Source organism: Haliotis rubra, unplaced genomic scaffold, assembly GCF_003918875.1.
Source record: "Haliotis rubra isolate DU_JTF1 unplaced genomic scaffold, ASM391887v1 Scf1175, whole genome shotgun sequence".
NCBI classification, from domain to species: domain Eukaryota; kingdom Metazoa; phylum Mollusca; class Gastropoda; order Lepetellida; family Haliotidae; genus Haliotis; species Haliotis rubra.
In genome coordinates this window covers 226,705-246,854 of record NW_025765087.1, presented here as the reverse complement: position 1 = coordinate 246,854, position 20,150 = coordinate 226,705, and the positions used below count along the sequence as shown (strand labels likewise).

General features: G+C 39.2%; 1 protein-coding gene across 5 annotated transcripts in view; it reads left to right on the top strand.

Annotated features, from left to right (window-relative positions):
• LOC124258639 (uncharacterized oxidoreductase MexAM1_META1p0182-like) overlaps nt 1–20,150 on the top strand; it is a 36,595-nt gene that overhangs the window by 12,228 nt on the left and 4,217 nt on the right. The window contains exons 10-12 of one of the 5 annotated variants that reach the window (XR_006893641.1): nt 8,556–8,815; nt 9,427–9,557; nt 9,839–9,933. Coding sequence is in view for 2 of the 5 variants with exons in the window: in XM_046692722.1 (XP_046548678.1) it covers nt 13,152–13,212; nt 13,642–13,806 (226 nt within the window). In the remaining 3 variants the exon portion in view is untranslated. Of the gene's footprint in view, nt 1–8,555; nt 8,816–9,426; nt 9,934–10,649; nt 10,784–13,151; nt 13,213–13,641; nt 14,044–20,150 lie in introns of those variants that run through there. The other 4 variants (XR_006893639.1, XR_006893640.1, XM_046692722.1 and 1 more) reach the window with 4 other exon arrangements.

Sequence of the window (20,150 nt, the reverse complement as noted above, 5' to 3'; positions counted from 1 at the left end):
GGACATATTGTCAAAAAATAGAACACTGATTGATATAATCTTATCTTACATGGAAATGCAGTTCTCTCAATCACTGAAAACCAGAATGTTTTCAAATATGTACATATCTATATATCTCAAACAAAACGCTGTCTCAGTTAACATCTGTTGTACATAGCCTAGCCTATGTCTGTCACTTGTGTACTTTTGTTGCAAGAAGAATTGTATAATTATCCGGAGGGGCTTTTCTAAGTTGGATAACTTGTGCCCAAACCCTTTCTTGAATGAATAAAATATGTTTAAAACAAAACAAACCCCCGTTTTTGAGAACATCCTGAAATAGAAAGCTGATCAACCTGATAAATCATTACTTTAACATTTTCTTCGATTTGACAATAATGAAGATAGTTAATGGCTGTTTTAGGCGCTAAATTTGTGGCATGACTGGGGACTGTACTGACTGATCATTGACATAGGGGATTCTCAATTCTATCTTAAAGGTTAAAACTTGTTATTCCGTAAAAACCTGGGTAACAAATCTCCCGATGACAGTTTCAGGGAGTCTTGTCATCTGGTCTTGCAGTTCCTGCCCTATTTCGGCTAACCTAACGGGTGGCGTTTGACGCTGGCGTACCGATCATGTTCCACGCGTGAGGAAAGGTTAGACGGCTTAAGATAGTTACAATAGGCATGCGGACAAACATTTTAGTCTTGAGGATAAGAAACCCGTTCAGGGTCTGCAACTGGTGTGATCAATGGACGGGCAGGCTTGGCTATCCTTCAGTGTTATTGCTAGGCCGTATTTCTACTGTTTGGGGATTTCCAAGATAGGATGTCCCAAGCTGGCTTTATATTAAAGTAAAACATAGTTATAGAAACAAGAACACGCTTTTTGTTCCTTTGTTGTTTAAGCACTGTAAGTCCCCGTGAACTACCTTCAGTTGTTGGCGACCTCGTTTTTATATTGTATTGTCTTCATAAATGAAATGGTTTTACATGTACATGCTAGTTTTAGACACCATCTGTGATACTCTAGTTATTTTACAGTCCTTCGATGACTGTTTATTTAGCAACCTAAATTTATTGTTTATGTAAAACACTTCTCGTCACTATGTGGCTGAAATATTAAATTATATTTTAACTCACTCACTCACTTTGTTGTTAACGCCGCTCTCAGCATTATTCAAGCTATATGGTGAACGTCTGTGAAAAATCGAACAATCTAGTGATCAACAGCATGAGCATCGTTCTACGCAGTTTTGATATGATAACATGTGTCAACCAAGTAAGCGAGCTTGACCGCCCGATCTCATTTGTCAAGAAGCATGGGTTGCTGCTCCAGAACAAAATACTTGGATCCCCAGTGTTACTTGTTTCGTAAGTTAAAGCGCTGCTTTCTTCATAAAACAAACATTTATTCATGCTGCTTTAGTACTTGTATGCAGCGTCGGGTATGAATGGCGGGTGCTGCTGCTTATAAACTCGCGAACACCTTGTGTCATCACAGATATTCACTGGTTCTTTTATATACTTACAACAGCTATTTTGACCTTTACGCCAAATGTAATCTGAGGATTGTCAAGACTGGGTATTATTTTCCAAGTATTTTTTTTATGTATGAATTGCAAATCAGAGTTTGTATTGTTACTGTATCAAGTCAATGATTACAGTAGCATTTGGTGGTGTTTCAATACATGTACCCAGATATCCGACAGCGTACTGATTTTACCTACAGAATGTCCCAGTTCTCTTTCATGGCTTGACGTACCAAGCATTCAGTCAGACCAGATTTCCACCCTTCTGAACATACGATGTAAACGTAGATCATGAAAACCTGTGTATTTAATCCAGAACAAGAGCGTAGCATGTGTGACGTGGTAACGAGATATGTCCGCACAAAGCACAAATGATGAATAACTTAGTAATTCATGCTTGTTTATCAGAGTAGCATGTGTCCTCTACAGAGGTATTGTGGTCTAACAGTTGTCGACTCTCTCAACCGGCACGTTTCAGCTTTGTTCATTGTCATCTTTGTTATTTTCCTTTCTTTCATCCTTTTTGGGGGGTTAGTTTTTTTGTTTTGTTTTGGGTTTTTTATTTGTTTGTTCGTACGTCAAAAGGCATAAGGTCTTACAACAGCAATTATTTTCACCTTGCCAGTGTTCGTTGTGAGAATCCTTCTGATGTTGTTTGGGGCGTTAGGAGTAGCCCAGTGGTTCAAGCGTTCGCGTGACCAGGTTTGATTCCCCACATGGGCGAAACGTGTGAAGCCCATTTCAGGTGTCCCCCGCAGGATATTGCTGGAATATTGCTGAAAGCGGCGTAATCTCCAAACTCTAAGTGTGTAATATTGCTTGTTAACACATGATAAGGATGTTAAACAACACGCACAACCATATCGTCCAGAACACACATCAAACAGCTGTGAAAACGCGTCTGTATATAATATAATGACAAGAATTGATACACTCTTCATGAAAAAGAATATTAACGCAATATACATCCAGTAACATATGTTATATTTGGGATTACACTTTCTTAGTAAAGTACTAGTTCCATCCGGGATTCGAACCCACACCCTCAAAGTCAGGCACCTAATCGCCAGCTCACAAATCAGCCGCCTAATCGGCTCAGCCACCGCGAATTCTACGAAAATGGAAGTCGGACAACTGGTAGTCTAGAATGCGAACTGTGTGTACCCATCTGATAAATGTAAATTGGCACGGCTCTCATGGCCGAAAGCTATGATAACACAATGCCCTTTAGAAACTGGTCAAATGCAACATATGTTAAATTTGAGATTGCACTTTCTTAGTAAAGTACAGATTCTAGTACTGTTGTGTGCTGTCGATTAGGTGCCTGACTCTGAGGGTGTGGGTTCGAATCCCGGATGTGACTCAACCCAGCACACAAAGGCACTAGAATCTGTATAAGTGTAATCCTAAGTATAACATATGTTACATTTGACCACTTTCTAAATGGCATTGTGTTATCATACATCCAGTATATGTGAACAGCTTACCTATAAGTGGAAAGGAAATATTTGATACATAAATGCGAAATCTACACATAACCGTAAAGCACTTGGGGGATTAGAGTGTGTTCTCTATCTATAGATTATTCAGGGCGATGACAGTTCAGTGTTTGGTGCTGAATCAGGTTTTGGTGTCAAGGCTACACAAAAATAACTCAGCAGTATAGTGACTCCTATTATGCACCAGTTCATGCAAGACTGCGCATGGCTATATGTGATTTCGCCGGATAAGGCGCTGGACATATGCTACAACAACTCATAGTCGTAAAATAACGTGAAGGTGTACTTCCAGGAAAGAGGCTTGCTGTCTCAGTCAATTCCTGTTGCTATGGTACTGGGGAAAGATGCGCTTATCACGAGTAAGATATTTCATGGTGTAAGTTGTGTAAGGATCCACATTTTATGTGTTTGTATCCCCGGAGATTGGTCGGTAAGACACGAGTAGGGACGAATACAGTTCACCAGCAATAAATGATGTCAAACACTGGATTGTCTGGTCCTGACACGTTTATATACAGACTGTCGTCATCTACCTGGAATATTGCTGAGTGCGCCGTTAAACAATATACAACCAAATAAAATACTGCCCAGCATTTCTCAATCGGAATATCCATCTTACGCTTTTACATCTGATTTTAATTATGCTTTGATAGCATATTCTAAGATGCTTCGCTAAAAGATCAAAGGTTTGGTTGGCAGTTGCTTTACTCCTCTGCTAACATCACTGGTGGAAACATTAGTTTAACTGTTTCGACAGAAAAAATGTTCCAGATCGACCCACAATTTAAAAGTGACAGAACATGGTTCGCTTACTAATCCTGTGTCCAAAGTCCCACAAGGCATCCGTGGAATGTCGCGTGACTAGTCAGCTACATCTGGATTTATACATATGCTTTTCACAGCTACTTTTACCTTCAGACCAAATGGAATCTGATTATAGTCAAGAGTGTGTGGAAGTCACTGATCACAGAAGAGACTCATACACACCTAACAGGGATTAACAAAGACAACATGATGGTATGACTAAACGGGACTAACAACAAACAAGGATATTTGTTGGAGGAACTGCCAAGACAAAATAGAATAATTAGTTGTAGCTCGAAGCTCAATTTTATCAGATGTGTCGGCAAATTTCGCATCATAATATACTGTAGAGAGTTTTTGAAGAATGTGAGGAATTTATTTAATTTGAGCTAAGCAATTGTATTGTGGAGCTTTTGCAAGAGTCCTGTTCCACATTTCTCGAATGTCTCATTTATCATAAAATTATTAAATGTAGAAAAAAAGAATAAAATGTCTCGAGTAGGGTGTTTTAATGGTGTTCTATGAGACGTGTTTTGTTGTGTTTGACCTTAAACACTTAAAGGTTTGAACCCAAGCTGATTTTTTTTTCAGTTTTAAATATGTTTTTGTTTTCATTTTTAAATCTAGTTTATGTCTATTATAGAATATTATGTTTAGTTACTCACGTAAGGTGTCTGCTCCTGTTGCTTTCATATGTCATGCTCGGACCTTTCAATTTGCTATCAATCTTCTTTCAGCTACCGAAAGGAGCTATCTACGCCATGTCGAAAGTATTGCCATTTGCTGTGTCTTCCATAAACGTCAGTTGAGCTTGACATTCAAATTTACATGAATGACCTTTTCGCTTTCAAGGAACCTGCTCTGTATTCAAATACACCAAGTGAAACGCCATTTTTTAATTATTTTTGTTTGTTATTATGTGTTACAGATTAAAGATAGTATGCAGCAGAGTGGATTCGGGTGATCCTGGCACAGTCAGGTTGGTAAGGCTCATCATCAGCTCAGGGCCCTTGTCTCCTCTACACGCAGCCCAGACAGCGAATGGGACTTCTCCCAGGAAACGCTGCCTAGTCAAACCCACGAAGAACTGTCCGGAGAATATGTAGACTCCCCGACACTGCAGCCTTCTGCATTACCCAGAGTGCCAAAAGGGCTGTGCTCCCGGTGCGCCAAGAGATCAGGAGGTACCAAACCAAGGACACCAAGAACAATGGGGAGTCTGACGACAGAGTGATGCAGGTGAGACATTTCAAAGGTGAAGTCCGCATTTTTAGCACGCTTTTCGTGAATCTTGCCAATCACGTTGCTGTCAGGAGGGACAGAAAATTCAATTATATCAATATATTCAAGGGCTTTTTGCAAAAAAGGACAAGATCAGGTTCGTTCTGGGGCTGTATAGGGGCCTATTCCATTGGAGTTTAAAAGCATCATTTTCCATAACGTCCTGGACATTTTCAAGGTCGTACCATGGATGGACCTCAGAGTCAAAGCCACAGGCATGGCGGAGACGGTAGTAGAATCAGCGAGCCATGCCATCATGTCTTTTAAGATATGTTGTTTGTGCCAAGGAAGGGCATCCACTGACAAGGTGTTGGACAGTCTCTCTAAATTCATTACATAGCCGACATTTCTTGTTAATGTTTTGTTTAAGAAACACCCTCTGGCGATTGCGAGTGGGAAGTGACTAGTCTTGGGCAGCAAAAAATAAGCCCTGACTTTCACATTTAAAACCAGCTGACTTCATCAAGGCGAAGGAGTCGGTGGGATTGCTATTCTGTTCCACACACTGCCTGTATACACGATGCAATGGCTTCTCAAAAAGCTTCTCCACACATGACCGACTCTGAGCAGACTTGGTGAAGGACTTCACCTGGTTTACTCCTATCACTTTACATCACCATCAACAAAATCAACCTCAAATTTCAGATCTGTCCAACAATCTTGACATGCTTAAAATAGCTGTGGAATTCCTTGCTTTCATCATGAGCCGAAGGAGACGTAGTAGGTGCCACGATTTTACAATCCACTACAACTATACGTGGTGAGAGGTCTTATTACATAATAATGTGGCACATCCATCATGTGTTGCATATTATATGTACTAAAATAAAGGCGATACAGAGAGAGAGAGAGAGAGAGAGAGAGAGAGAGAGGGTGGTGGCGGTTAAAGAGGAGACAGAAAGAAGAAGGCATGTTTAATTGTTGAAACAGACAGCCCATCTTCTCAAATATATTTTTACCAAATATATATTTTCAACATCATAAGGGAGCTTTATCGCTTTTGGGAGATAGTGAATATTTAATTCTTTCTGCATGCATTTACATTTGTAAATGTTTTTTTATTGATAGTGAATAGGTAGTGAGTGGCAAGAAAGCTATCATTGGGGTCACCCAGAAGAAATAAACAGTTCAATATTACGACTGGTTTCAATTTCGAACCAACTCAGAAAACTGTCAATCAGAAACTGCATTTTACAGCAATAGCAAAAATTAGTGTTCAATGATTTCATGTTCATGTTCACAAAAGAAAAAACAACGTTGATCATCACTTTGCATGATCTTATAGCGAAGAGATTTAGTTGGAATGATTCGACGAAGCAATCTGTGTTGAGAGTTTCGGATGGGGTTGTCAATAAGATGATTTCGAAGGATTGTAGACTTGATCTCGTCACTATAAGGCTGGAATAATGACGATGTGACGTAAAACCCAAACTCAACTCAAGTCAGGTTAACATTATGCTCTTGTGAAATACTGTGATCTATTTTGCTTTTCCATTTGTTACATAACTTTTCGAGCGAGATCTAGTTTTGTTCTATAGTTGACAGAAGTATTTAAAATCATCAGAACGAGGAAGACGTAATAATAAATCGCAATTTCTCGAGGTGACAAGTGTTGGTAGGTTGGTTGATAATCGAAAGCTATGTACACGGGAGATATTTTAGTAATTTGAAGTAAAGTAAATATGTATCACGAATATTAAACTCATTTTTTATCAATTTAAACTCTTTTATTTTAATACTCTTGTAAGCATTTGGTAAATATGTTTTAATCCGCTGTCATTCCATGCGATGCACAGAATTCAAGCATGGAGGACAATTTCTCATTCTTGACTGCTGTGGCAAACACTGGACATCGGCGAGAGCACTTTTCTAATAAGACCTGTTATCTTCTTTTGCTGCTAAACATTTCAGCCATATGCATTTTTTTTACTTTAACGATTGCTAACCTAATCCTTAATACGTCAATATACACTGCATTTGGTTGAGTGCTCTTGTGAGGCTATAACTGATTTGTCAGTTTAGGTCTCCTTGCAGTATTTTGTTGGTTAATCTACATGTACTAGGAATCACGATTGCAATATTACCAGTCACTCATGACAAACATTTACACATGAGTCTGATTGTTTCAGTATAGACGTCACTGACATGTGGAAGTTAAATTTGTGAGGTCTACTTGTTTTATAGGAAACAGTAACTGACGCTGTAATTAGAAGTTTCTTTTTATGAGGTAGCACAGGCAAAGTAAAACATTATTTTATATGTAAAATGTGTATATTGTGTCATAAGGCCAACGAGAGGTGGTGGGATAGCCTAGTGGTTTAAGCTTACGCTCGTTACACAGAAGGCCCGGGTTCGATTTCCTACATGGGTACATTGTGTGAAACACATTTCCGGTGTCCCCCACCACTCTCACTCACTCACTAAGACAAGATCTCAAACAGTTTGGTACATAAGTGTATCTTCCTGCCTCTGTTGTATGTTTTAATTCTCCACATTCAAATATACTAAAACAATTTCTGAAATATATACGCCTATACATGCTGAGATCCTTGTGTAAAGGTTATTTGAATAAGACATAGTTGAAACATTTAGATAAAGTCTTTTGCATCGGTTAACAGTGTTGTTTCAGAGTAGCAAAAAGTGTCATGTACAAAGTATTCCTATTTTCCTCGCCAAAAATCCAAACCAAACCCAAAATATAAATAGAATTTGTTTAATATGTGTGCTACATTTGATTCTGCAAGTAACATCAAGGGCTTTGAAAACCTTCATTCAGTATGTAGCCTATAACTGCAAAATGTAAGTTAGGTCCACAACTGATTAACTGCCTATGACTGCTGGCTGAATTGAAGCTCAACACGACTTCACATAGAATCACATGATTGAATATAGTTTCACTGCCGAATTCGCTGTTACAAATACCACACAAAATATATCGTCCAGAACACACATCAAACGGCTGTTAAACAAAGTCCCGATAAAACACATGTACCAAGTCACGATTGTTTGACTCATCATCAAACAGCCATCTCAAGCGCTTCTTTGCCACGAACAGTTACTGTGGGACACTTCTACTAAACACCATTTAGTTTCTTACCAAAAATTCACAAACGGTCTCCAAGTACCTTCGGTGTCAGATGGTGATGGGCGTTGCTCGTAACATCAATCACAAGTTTGTCTTTTCCAGATTCGGTTTATTTGAGTCATTTAGCTTGGGTATTGCTGTTAAACTGAACACACAACATATCGTTCAGAACACACACCAAGCAGTTATGTAAATACATCCGTATATTATAATTATATATATATGTCAAGTCATGTTTAAATAGCTATCTCAAGCTACAACCAGAAACTGTGAACAATTTAAGCTAATTTATCTTTAATAATTGATACACTATTACGCCAATCTCCACACAACCTAAACTCTCTTGAAAGGTTAGTTTGTCTCTCTATTCAGAGATACCACGCAGGCAAGATTAAGGCGCTGGCGGTACACAATGTGCGGTGCTCAATCAGGTTTGATGTCAAGGTTACACAACGACAGAGTGTTCTTACTCCCAGTACATGCAAGAGTGCACATAGCTGCATGTGACTACGCCGGATGAAGACGTAGCGATATATTAAGCTAACCCATAGTCGTGGAATACGTAAAACAGCCGCTGGATCAGTGAATTCCGGTTGCCATGGCATTGAGAGGAAAAGTTGCGCTCGTCACAGGTGAGATTATATAAGTTGTGTAAAGATATGTATGTCATGTCTTTATATTCCCGGTGATTGGTATGTAGGACACACGTAAGGAAGAATACAGTGGTAAAAGTTGTGCTTATTAGAGATAAAAGTGCTCATGGCGTCGGTTGTATGAGGATGTTTGTATGTCCGGATACTGGTATGTGAGACAAATACTTGTTGAAAGAGGAGATGGTGAGCTAATTTTAAACGATATTTAGGTTACGTTAATCACATTCTTCCCCGTACGGAAGGACCCTTGATCCTGAATGGTCACAACATATGTGTATTTTCACTATATACACGTTTGGTCGTAGAAAATGTGCATGTGAAAATGCATGCCGATGCATGTAACGATGATAGCCACCTTTAACCCACTAAACACTCAACAGTGCACATTAACAGATAGAAACAAATCTTTTTTTAAACGCTTACTGTGACATTTAAAACCTGAATCATTGGCTCTTACAAGCTTGGCGTAATTGCAAAAGAAGATGTAACTCAATTCAATTGTACACACGCACACGCGCACACACACACAATCAAGAGCTGGGAATCGGGAAATGATTGTAAGATGTCAGTCAGCATGCTCTTCCTTTCAGGTTCCAGTTCAGGAATTGGGGCACGAATTGCAACAGTACTTGCGAGAGAAGGAGCCAAACTGTCACTGACTGGCAGGAACGAGAAGAATTTGGAGGAAGTGGCCAAGAACTGCAAGACGGAAGCTTCTGACGTATATAGGAATCAATAGTGAAATCTTGAGTTGATGGAGAAATCAGCATCCATTTCTAAATATTTATAAATGCCGATTTATTCATGAAGACATGACCCTACAATACTTGCCCCTGGTTTCATGATTGACAGGGATTTCTGTCCTCAAGGACATGTTGAGGTGTGCCTTGGAAAAAAGTTCCTTTACCAATTATCGGCTCTATTTCCTCACTGGCAAGTAGAGGATATTATCATTCATTTAGATAGAATTGTTTTCAATAGCGTGTTAACGATCTGTTTCAGGATGTTCTCATAAACGTAGGTGACATCACACAGGATGCTTTCAGAAAGACTCTGGTGGAAGCACCAGGAAGAAGTTCGGGAAAATAGACATTCTGGTGAGTAACTACTTTAGAAGGGTTGGACGGACATATGCTTGCATACTTTCTGTACCATCAGAAAGAAAGACTGCAATATTTCACGTTTTTGTTGATAATCCGGAATCAGACACGTTCAGTTGAACTTCCTGCTTGAAACTGAAGGTGCTGTGTCTTGATAATCGCGACATAAGACCATTCATTGAAAAAGGGCTTGTGTACAGAGTATATGTCAACTAGGCTTCCGAAAACCTGAATAGAATTGTGACCTCTTTTAACACAAATAAAGTAACAGATCCATCCTGCAAATGTCGGCACCACATGAATTGACTGATCATAAAAATATAATTTGATTTATAAGCTGTAAGAGCATGCCCCTGAAGTTTTTTCCTTTGTGAGTAAAATAATTAAAACTCATACACTGATTACACGGAGAATCCACTAACCATTAAATTAAACATGCCTTGGTTTGGTGTAGAGTTGCTTTTACCATTGCCATGGGTATATATTATGGCAATATCACCACGGACTAGTCCTGATCTCGGATCCTGAACCTGGAACCACTAGGCCAAACCATAGTTATATGAGGCCACTCAAGACATCGGATGTTCATTGGATAACTGGTGTATACTGATATTATCAATCACAGCATTCTCTGGAATATGTGCAGTAGTCTTTACATTACTGGTTGTTTAAAAAGTACATGAACAATTGTGTTATCTTTTGTTTATGTTTAGGTGAACAGTGCTGGGATCGCAGGGATCAGCCCACTGCAATCAGCGACCAAAGAGCTGTTCGACAGTGTCATGGCCATAAACGTGGAGGCACCTCTGTTTTTGACACAGTTAGTTGCACCGTATTTGATTGAAACTAAAGGTACTTTCTTGTAAGTGAGTGTGTCTGTATGACGAAAAGGATGATTTCAATTTTCCAATAGTCTACTTCTCTTTCATGTAGAGCAATATTCCACCAGCCTTTGGTGTTTACATTTTACAACACTGAATTGTTTGCTTACAAACAACATCATACAGCAGTAATGCTGCTGAAGCAAAGATATAGTCATGATACAGTTACAGTTGTACAATCAACTCTGCTTTTAAGAGAGACTTCTTATGAATGTGGTAAGGGTTTCTACTTACCATGTGTGTGGTTTGTGGCCTGACATTATTTTAAACTAGTGATTTCTGAAGATAATTAAATGCGTCAAGATTTTGGACGAAAGAATGTTTAACAGGAGTATATGCTGAGTGTTGCAGCCACAAATTGCTCCTCGTTTCAGACAAAGGATGTGATTGTACGTCTTGATGCAGTGATCCAAACGTATTGAGTACCTAACATAGGTCATATAAACATTTTCCAATAACTAAGATACAAATAAGATGTCCACATCTAAAACCTGATATTTTCCTGTTTTCTCCAGTAGCATGTTACGTATGTGAGTCGTTATAGGGCTAAATAGACCTTTATGTTTCAGGATGTGTGGTTAGTATTTCAACTTGCGGCACAAGAACAATTGTGAGTTTGATGTTGACAAAAACAAGAATGATTCACAACGTGTAAAACCAACCTCCTTCAAACCTTATCGGTTGATTTCAGAATAGGCCACACGTACCACATCCTAAAGCAAAGGCATGACCAAAGTGAGTGTTGTGTGAGTAAAGGAAAAAGGTAGTAGTGGTAATTTAAGTGGCTTCCACCCTTTTGTTGTGGGTAGATTCCAATTTACAAGGAAATGGGAACTTTGTACACCTGCATGTCACCTTTGTGGTGTCGCATTTGGCAAGTCACTTGGTTTGTTGTTTGTGTCCATTGTGTACCCTGTTTTCTGTCATCACCCCTATATACAGGTAAAATTGTCGGAGATGTCGGAGGTGTTGAGATAACGTTGTTTTGAAAACTAAAGAGAAAAAAGTCTCAGATCTAATCTTACCTTGGTGGGACAAATATTGAACCTTATCCTACCTCACCGTTTTAGATATCTGTATGAACTGGAGTAAACAATCTACATCTGTTAATTCCATCTATTATGCAAAAACCATTCAACTTATGATCAACCTTCTCTCCCGTGCAGGTTCCGGGATTCGGTGTCTATGTCATGTAGAAGGCGGCCTTGGATACATACACAAGATACCTTGCACATGGTAAAAATGCAAAACGTTTCTGAAAACCATGTGTTTCCACTCATGTGAGGTGATAGAGTTTGCTGTGGGTTGTAACAAAGCATTTAAATTTGGACGACGAAACATCACGCTGTACATATAACTACACCTAGTGAAATGCTTCATCTCCATTATTTGCGATCCGGCCAAGGCAAAGGTGATAAGGGCTACCTCAAGCCCCATATTTTCATCATATATAGTTGAAAAGACAGAAGTGGTGGATAGTTAAAAGGTTAGAGAAAAACTGATATTGGAATTCTTTTTAAGATCGTGCAGAAACTGAAACTTCTGAAATAGGAAAGTAGGTTTACATTTTGTAGAGAAAAATAGCTATAAACCAAATCAGTCACTCGATATGTAATGAAAAGATTCAGCTTGAATATGAAGTACATGGTTTTATGGAACAAGAACTCCGAGTTAGACTTGGTTCAAAAGGAGCTATACCTGTCACAGAAGGCAACTGGTTGATAATATGTTACTAAACAGCTTTACCAACAAGCGAATAAACAGCATAATTTCTCTCTACAGAAATGGCTTCACACGGAGTGCGCGTGAATGCAGTCAAGTAAGTACACAAAGAAAGGTAATACTTATATAGAAAGTACTGTTGACTTGTTTTAGTCAGTGCATGTTCGGTTTTGTTTGTTGTTAAACGCCGCACTCAGCAATATTCAAGCTATATGGAGGCGGTCTATAAATAAACGAGTCTGGACCAGACAATCCAGTGATCTACAACAGGAGCATCGATCTACGCAATTGGGAAACGATGGCATGTGACAATATGTGTTACCAGCAATCTCTCAAGTCTTACAATTTTAGAGTATCGATCACTTCATACATGCACACGTGGAGCACATGAAGGAGGAAGTTGGAACTGACAAACAGGAAGTAGTTTTGTAACAAACCAGTAAATAAGCACATCATGTGGCCTTTTGGTTACACGAAGGTAAACACTATCCTTGTGACTGTTATATTCATTATTACAGTTTGTGTTTGTATTCAATGTCAGATGTGTTGTCTTTTGTTGTTGTTGTATTTAGCACGATTGTTCTATTCACGATGTTGTTTTCACTGTTTCAGCCCAGGTTACATACCCACTCAATTATTGTCTCGCCTGTTATCGAAAGACGATTTGGCCAAGGTAATTATATTGGTGCTGCCATACCAGGCGGGGTAACCGAAAATTAATAAGAAGAGTAACTTTGATGTCAATTTGTCACACTTTGAGAACGAACCTTGCCATAGCCAGGTGTCATTCATGCAGAACCAACAAATTATTTAACAAATAATTCTCGTAATGATTGACTGTTGTTTAACGCCGCACTTAACAATATTGCAGCTGTATGGCGGCATACATATCGAGTCTGGTCAAGAGAATGAGGATCGATCTAGTCGCCTCTTACACAAGCGTGGGGTGCTAAATACCAATTCTATTCCGGATCTTCACCGGTCTCGTAATGAATGTAAATCATTTTGGCTTTCAAAGAGAACCAGCCCAAATACATTTCCCTTCATAACAAGTTGAAAAAACGACATTGTTTCTCTCACTGACTCATTCACCCTGTTCCAGATGGAGAGTGCCGCGACTAAAGCAACGCCAGTTGGTCGAGCGGGTACCGCAGAAGAAATTGGTCACATTGTGGCTTTCCTAGCCTCGGAGAAGGCAGCCTTTGTGACTGGAGAATGTATCAGGGCCGATGGTGGGTCCACAATGACCACACCAGTCCTTACATAAGGCAGATGGTCACAAGACGCCCACATGCCTCAATCAATCGCAGACTGTGTATCTGAAGTGTACCACATAGGCTAGACAATTACCAATAAAATTTGACAGATGAGTTTTATTTATATGGTACAAATTAAAAACAAACAAATCCTGAAATATTAACAATACTGATACCGTGCCACTTAAGAAAACCAAGATACTGTCCCAGTTATGCTTATATAAATAAATATTGATGCACATGCTAAAGTCATGTTGGTTATTTGTTTGGGTGGGAAGGGTGATGGGAGTCCAAGCTTCAGTCACTGTCTCGTCCGGTCATCGTGGATCATTAGCAGTTTTCTACCGTCACTACTGATGTAAACACAGGTGTTGTAAAAATAAGTGAAATACACATGGTTACCAAATCGATCAAGCCAGTCTATCACAGTTAGCACCACACGTTCACACCCACCCCTTGTATAGATTTGTCAGTGACCCATATGTTTGCACACATTAAACACGCACGAACAAGCATAGCAGACGTTAACACATCTGGTCAGATATTCCTTGTTTACATTTTCTGTCACAACAAGTATGGGATATTCGAAGAAATCAAGTGAAGTCATGGTAATGTAAATATATTGGAAGCTCAGATGTGGAATGACAATAAACAGGACCTGATGATTATGTACTGTGAGGATACAAACAACAGGGTTGTGTACTCAAAGCGTGAACTTCAGATGTTCAGTAATCAGTATTGGGCTAAGCCCCCAAGATGAGTCAGCATTAATCATTTGTTAAAAAGAGTGGCATGGTCCCAATCAATCTCCCGAAGACAGTTTAAGGGGTTCTTGTCAACTAATCTTGCAGTGGCCGGCCTACTTTGGTTTTGCATACACGTGTACCGATCATGTGCCGTACGCGTGGAAAGGTAAAGCGGCTTGAGATTGTTGCAATAGGCATGCGCGTGAGCATTGTAGTCTTGAGAGACAATACGTGATTCCGTATTGTGCGGAAACATTATGCCTGTAACTACTAGTATTTCCGGCTCTTACAGCCTGGTTTCTCATTAATCGATCCTCGAATAGGGCGCTTTATCTTTGCAGAAACCTGTTCAAGTCTGCAAATGCTGTGAAGTGGACCATTATAATAAGAACAACAATTGAGAATTACTTGACGGATGGAAGGATGGATGGAGAGTGCCGTTGTTGGCCGAGGTCTTCTGCAAATGATAATGCACTGAACAATAGCGTTACCGTTATTATAGCTAAATTGGATAGAATTTTTAATAACCTAAAAACAAACAAGGGTATCATTTGAAGCATTTGCTGCTGCTAACAAACAACACACGACGGAGGTCACCGACACACGTTTTACAAATATGGAAACGACATAGAACACAAGATAGGGGGTACCAAGCTGGCTTTACATATGAAAGTAGATCTTGCAAACATAGTTATTGGATCCAGAACAAAATACCTGTATCAACAGCGAAACTTGTTTCGGAATTTAGAGTCCAGTATTAGTCATCATGACAAACAAATTCTCTCAAATTCGCGAACACCTGGTGTCATCACTGATTCCTTCGTATATATTTCCCAGCTATTGTGACCTTCAGACCAAATAGAATCCGATGATAGCCAAGAGTGTGTGGAAGTCATTTTTCACAGAAGAGACCTATATACATCTAACAGGGATTAACAGCAAAACGATGGTATGCATAAACGGGACTAACAACAAACAAGGATATTTGTTGGAGGAAGCCAACTATTTATGAAATAAGGCGATATAAATATCTGATGCAATTAATGATTAACAGTAGCTCAGCTATTAAAAGGAGGTATCAACACCCTGTCGAAGGCAGACGTGTAATTTGTAAAAGAAACAGGAAACCATTTGTAAACGTCGGATTTGCGCACTCCTGTGAGCTGCACACTTGTCTGGGTGTAAGTAATAATCCTCAATAGATATCAAGCGTTTCTTTGTTGCTGTGTTTTCCATAAACGTCAGTTTGAGTCTGACATTCTAACTTACATAAATGATCTTTTCGCTTTCAACAACCTGCTCTATTTACAAATATACCAAGTGATGGTAGTGCAGGATACAGCTTTTGTTTAAGATTATCAAGAAGTTTCAGTTTAAATATTCTCACAAAGGTGTAAATGTTACACCCAATGGGTTAACTGTATTGTGCTTTGCTTGCAAATACAATACCGTTAATGCGTGTGCTCAGTTTGGCACTTCCAGTAACACCAACCAACTTAACACTGGTGATGTAGCCTATTCCTATCAAGAGTAAATTAGGTCCACAAATAATTAACTGCTCGAGACTGTCGGCTGAAGCCGAGCTCCCGATATATTCAATTAGTATCCTTGATTTAATGTAGTTTTACTACTTCATAGAAATAATTCCACATTTTTATCTGATCACTCGCTGAACACTCTCTTCTGATACCCGTGTATCTCCATAAGGGGTGTATTAATAGTGATGCGAAGCCGGCTTATTCTCAAGTCTAAATTTGTGTAAGTGTAAGTACTGAACCTCATAATAAACATAACATAAGCATAATAGCATTTAGTTTAATACCAGAAATTCACAAACTATTTCCAAGCACGTGTCTGACTGTATCAGATGGTGTTGGACGTTGTTCATATCACTCAATCACTAGTTTGTTTTAGGCCACGTCATTTAGCTTGGGTATTGCTGCGTTCGCTGTTATGCTACACATACAACCAGTTATTCAGCACGGTGTCGTGCCGGGATGGCTAAAATTTATTTTTCAGATGTCCCGGGAAGGTAATTTATCAGAGCCTCCAAGATAGGAGCGCCGTGTTCATTCAGTCATAACATTGCATTGCAAGTACCGCGAAGGCTACATTCATGGAACCGAGAATCGTCACGACTTTGGCCTTCCCGGTCATGATCCTTCAGCACGCACAAACAGATGTGAAAATAAGTACGTATATCATACATGTATATGTACCAAGCCACGAATGATTGACTCCAAAAGAATATATAGACAACTCTCAGTATCTATGAACAGGTTAAGATATAAGTTGAAAAGGAAATCTTTGGTAAATGATACATTGAAACGCCAAGTGTACACACAGCCATACAACACTTGAGGATCAGTTTGTACTGCCTAGTGTACGGTGCTGAATCAGGTTTTGGTGTCAAGCTTACGTAAGCATTACACAGTCTACTTACTCCCAGAACAGTCAAGAGAGCACATAGCTACATGTGACTTGGCCGGTTGACGGTAAAGGTACATTACCTCGTTGTTGCGGAATACGAAAAGGTGTGATTCGAAGAAACAGACGCAGGATCAGTCAATTCCCGTTGCCATGGCATTAAGAGGAAAATGTGCGCTTATTACAGGTGAGATTGGTGTGTGTAGGATCCGCATTTCATGTATGTATGCTGATGTTGTTCGTGGTCCTGCTCCAGATGATTTGTTTGTGCTGTTGATGTTTGTGCAGAAGCTTATGTTTCTCTAAGATGAAAATGATGTTGTTTGTGGCCCTTCTTATGTTGTTTATGTGGTAACTGATGTTGCTTTAGGGGATGCTGGTCATTCTGCCTGTGTGATGGTGTTAATACTGCTACTTGTGTAATGTTGTTCATGGGGTTTTCATGCTGTGTGTAGGGCTTCCGTCCTGATGTTTGTGTTGTTGTTGTTGGCGGTGGTGCTGATGGTTTGCTTTTAGGTGCTGTTGATATGGTTTCCAGATGATCGTGCTGTGAAGCAGTTTATTGATGTATATTTTAGTGCCATTCTGCCATTAAACAGAAGGTTATTTGGTTGTGAATAGACACCGGGTGTCTATTTCACTGATTGTTTTTATCTACATACCATTTGTATATGAATACATGATCTAAAGCCTACACATTTGTACATAAACATCGGGGGATAACAGCCAATTAGAACTCTGTAGACACTCAATGTTACACTCCACTTGGCAGCAACACCTTATAAAACAATATTAAACGATATGTTATGTAGCCTTTCCTGATGTGTGTGGGGCTGCTGCTGCTGTAATGATGCTGGTAGTGGTAGTGGTGTGGAGTTTACTCACTTTAGGAAATGCACATTTGATTCGGCGGCCGTTTGAAATCTACTCATCATCTGTCTGTCAGATTTACACATGTTTAAAGCATGTGTTAAAATTAGTTAAAATTAACACTATTAACCCAGTGATTTATGGTGAATGCGGTAGGTACCCAATGCACATTCTTACAAGCATTAAAGCATTATTAAGTACTGGCTAAAACTGTTGATTATGCTTTCAAATCGCTTACCCAAGAAGTGTTATAATATGATGCTATTATGTGATAAAGGTGGACAAAAAAACTGGGCAACCAATGTAAAAAACTTTTTATATTCTATTGGTTTTGGAATTACATGGAATACACAATATGTCGAATCACCTACGTTATTCATACAATCCTTAACGACAAGACTGAAAGGTATGTATATTCAAACATGGTGTGAAAGGATATCCTTATCAAATACATGCATGTATTATTCATTGTTTAAAAATGCCATAGTTCTTAAGTCATATCTATCCTGTGTTAATGTTAAAAAGTTTAGAATAGCACTGGCAGGATTCAGATGCTCTTCTCATGATTTGTTGATTGAAAGAGGCAGATATATGAATGTAAAAAGAGAAAATAGAATATGTACACTTTGTAATTTTAACGAAATAGAAGATGAATTACATTTTCTCCTAATATGTCCATTTCATGACCGGTTGCGAACAAAATATATTATAATATATTACTATGTCCATCCAAATGTGATAAAATTCGCCCTACTGTTAAGTAGTAAAAATCCAGTTCTTCTACAAAATATTTCAATGCTCATTTACTATGCTATGATTACTCGATCTAAATTCCTCTCAAATGTAACATAACTTTATGTACTATAGGCTTGTGGCCTTCTCAGTGCAAATAAAGATTATTATTATATATTATTAAAGCGGCAGTAAAGCGAACACTCAACGTACATGTGTTTCATTTGTGTGTAAATCTGACTATTCTTTCCATGTGTTATCTAGCATGTGTAACGTACGTTAATTTCAGTATCCTAAAAATCTTGTTAGGTTTGTCATATATTCAATACACGCATAAATAATTGGTAATGGGTAATTGAAGTGGCACAGTATTGGCACTGATTTAACATGTATTTCAATGGTTCCGGAATAACACAGTCACATCGGGTTCATTTGCTCGTCCGACCCAGCAATAATGTACTTTCTCACACACACGGCACTTTGCACTTGGGACTTTTGGCGTTTTTTTGTGTTTTTATACGTCAACAACGGTAAAGTTTTCTTGTGACTCTCCCCATCCAATGATGTATGCATAAAGATTCAGAGTGACACAAAAAAACTCTCCACAAGGCTGTATGACCAAAGGGAAGATTTCAACTTCCCAATAGTCAACTTCCTTTTATGTCGAGCAATATTCCAACAGCGCCAGCCTTTGAGATACAAACGAGCATACTCTTTGTACAAAAATTTCAAAGAGCATCATACCACTCTTTATCAGAAGTTGTTTGATCATGGTTACAACATCCAAGGCCTTAGTAACGCTTTCAAGTTTTATGGTAGACATGTGGAGGACATTTTGAAATTTGATGCATCAGTGAGAAAAATGATGTCAGATGCAATTTTCATCTTTGATTTGTACCATACGCTCCCGAATTATTTCAGGCAAACAGTTAAGTTGATTTAGCATATGCTTACGATGCTACCACCAGCGGAGCAGGATACACTCATCTTTTCGCGAACACCTGGTATCATCACTATTTCATAGATATTAATAAACCCATGACCTGTTATCGTATCACGCGTCTGCGTCTATGTCTTCCTAAAGGTGTACACGATGTTTGGCAACACTGGAACGTCATTTGTCCTAAGACTGCTCCCAAAAATCTGAAGATCCTTAGAAAAGATATAATTTCTTCAAGCAGCAAAAGAAATGTCAGTTTGGAATTTTCCTTCGCAGAAACGGATAGCTGTAAACTCATTTAATGTTTTGATTGTATATTGTTGACAACAGCGTTACTCAGACTAATGTGTTACGGAAAGAGACTCATGGGGAGGTGCAAGCATCATGGAATGGGGTGGAATAGGCCTGAACCAGAGAGTGGGTCCTGTTGTGTTCCAGAACCTTGGTTCAGGGAGATGAGGCGGCATCACAGCGGTGTGCTACATCGACCAAGCTCTCAGACCCCACGTCATACCACATTTCGCACGTCACCGGAACAACAATTTCCAGCATGATAACGCCCGGGCCCATACTGCTAGAGCTACACGGGACGTCCTACAGCAGAACGGTGTCAACATTATGCAGTGGCCAGCCCTTAGTA